Source organism: Notechis scutatus, chromosome 9 (assembly GCF_049901735.1).
Source record: "Notechis scutatus isolate UNSWTSFEM ecotype Mainland chromosome 9, rNotScu1.2, whole genome shotgun sequence".
NCBI lineage: Eukaryota > Metazoa > Chordata > Lepidosauria > Squamata > Elapidae > Notechis > Notechis scutatus.
Window position 1 is genome coordinate 18,969,690 of NC_142017.1, and position 1,017 is coordinate 18,970,706.

Here is a 1,017-nt window from a genome sequence, read left to right on the forward strand (position 1 = left end):
TGGAAGATCCCTCGCATCTTGAAGCCCAACATCCCAGTGACGGAATTGCAGCTCAACACGTTTGCCTACATGGTGTACCAAGTCCGCTTTGCCACCGTCAACTACAGCGGCACGTTGGAGAAGCTGGTCCTTCGCACCACCTCGTCGGACGAACTTAACGCCGCGCTCGTCGAGTTGGCCCAAAAATGCTCCCGCTTGAAGGAGGTGCACTGTTTCTGTGTGGTCAGCCACGCGGTGGTGGAGGCTTTCCTCTCAGGCTGCCCCAGGTTGGAAAGTTACACCCTGAAGACCTCCAAAGAACGCAGCCCTTGGCAACCAACCACCATCTTGTGATTGTGCTTAAGGGTGGTTTTTTTTGTTTTTTGTTTAAACTTTTGCCTCATAGGAAGAGGGAACATCAGTAACTCAGCTCCTTCTAATAAGTTTGCCCATGGTGTTTGTTGATGACACGGTCCAAGGTTATAATGCCAGCTTGTTTCTCCCAAAATGAAATCAGTGAACGGAAGTCAATGGACGTGGTGATCCTTGAGAGCAATAAGCTCTAGTATGAATGTGTGTGTGTGTTTTGTGGCTTACGGTAATATGGAAATCCAACCCATTTGGATCAGGAAGCCTTGGCAAAGCAAACCATGTGTCAACTCATAAAATATATCTATGGTCTTTTTAGAGTTGCCAACAGAAAGGGAAGGGGGAGCAGTGCAGCAGCTTGCAAACAGAAACTGCATTCCATAAATGTTTTCAAAGATAGTAACTAAGTGACCGAAGTTTCTGCCCTGCAAAATTCTAACAAGAGAGCCTGATTGATGACTCTGGGCTATGGATGTGTCCCATTGGAGGATATGAATAATGATACACCCAGGGGTGGGGGGAAAACCAGGGTCAAGGGCGACAGTGAATGATGTTTCTCAGAGTTGGCTTCGGTAGTTAAAAAAAACCTCCCCTTTTCATGATTCTCTTCCTGGGGTAGAGTTGAGGCTGATGGAGCTGAGCGTTTACTGGCCAGATGCCCTTCCTGAC

At 47.7% G+C, this 1,017-nt stretch overlaps 1 protein-coding gene across 9 annotated transcripts in view; it reads left to right on the forward strand.

Annotated features, from left to right (window-relative positions):
* The window catches only part of LOC113430830 (F-box/LRR-repeat protein 8-like), an 11,465-nt gene extending 10,955 nt beyond the window's left edge, over nucleotides 1-510 (forward strand). For all 9 annotated transcript variants that reach the window (XM_087971698.1, XM_087971694.1, XM_087971696.1 and 6 more), the window contains one exon: nucleotides 1-510. This exon is cut by the window's left edge and continues 643 nt beyond it. In XM_087971698.1, the coding sequence (XP_087827824.1) occupies nucleotides 1-333 (333 nt within the window). In that variant the 3' untranslated portion in view covers nucleotides 334-510.
* The last annotated feature ends 507 nt before the right edge of the window (nucleotides 511-1,017 follow it).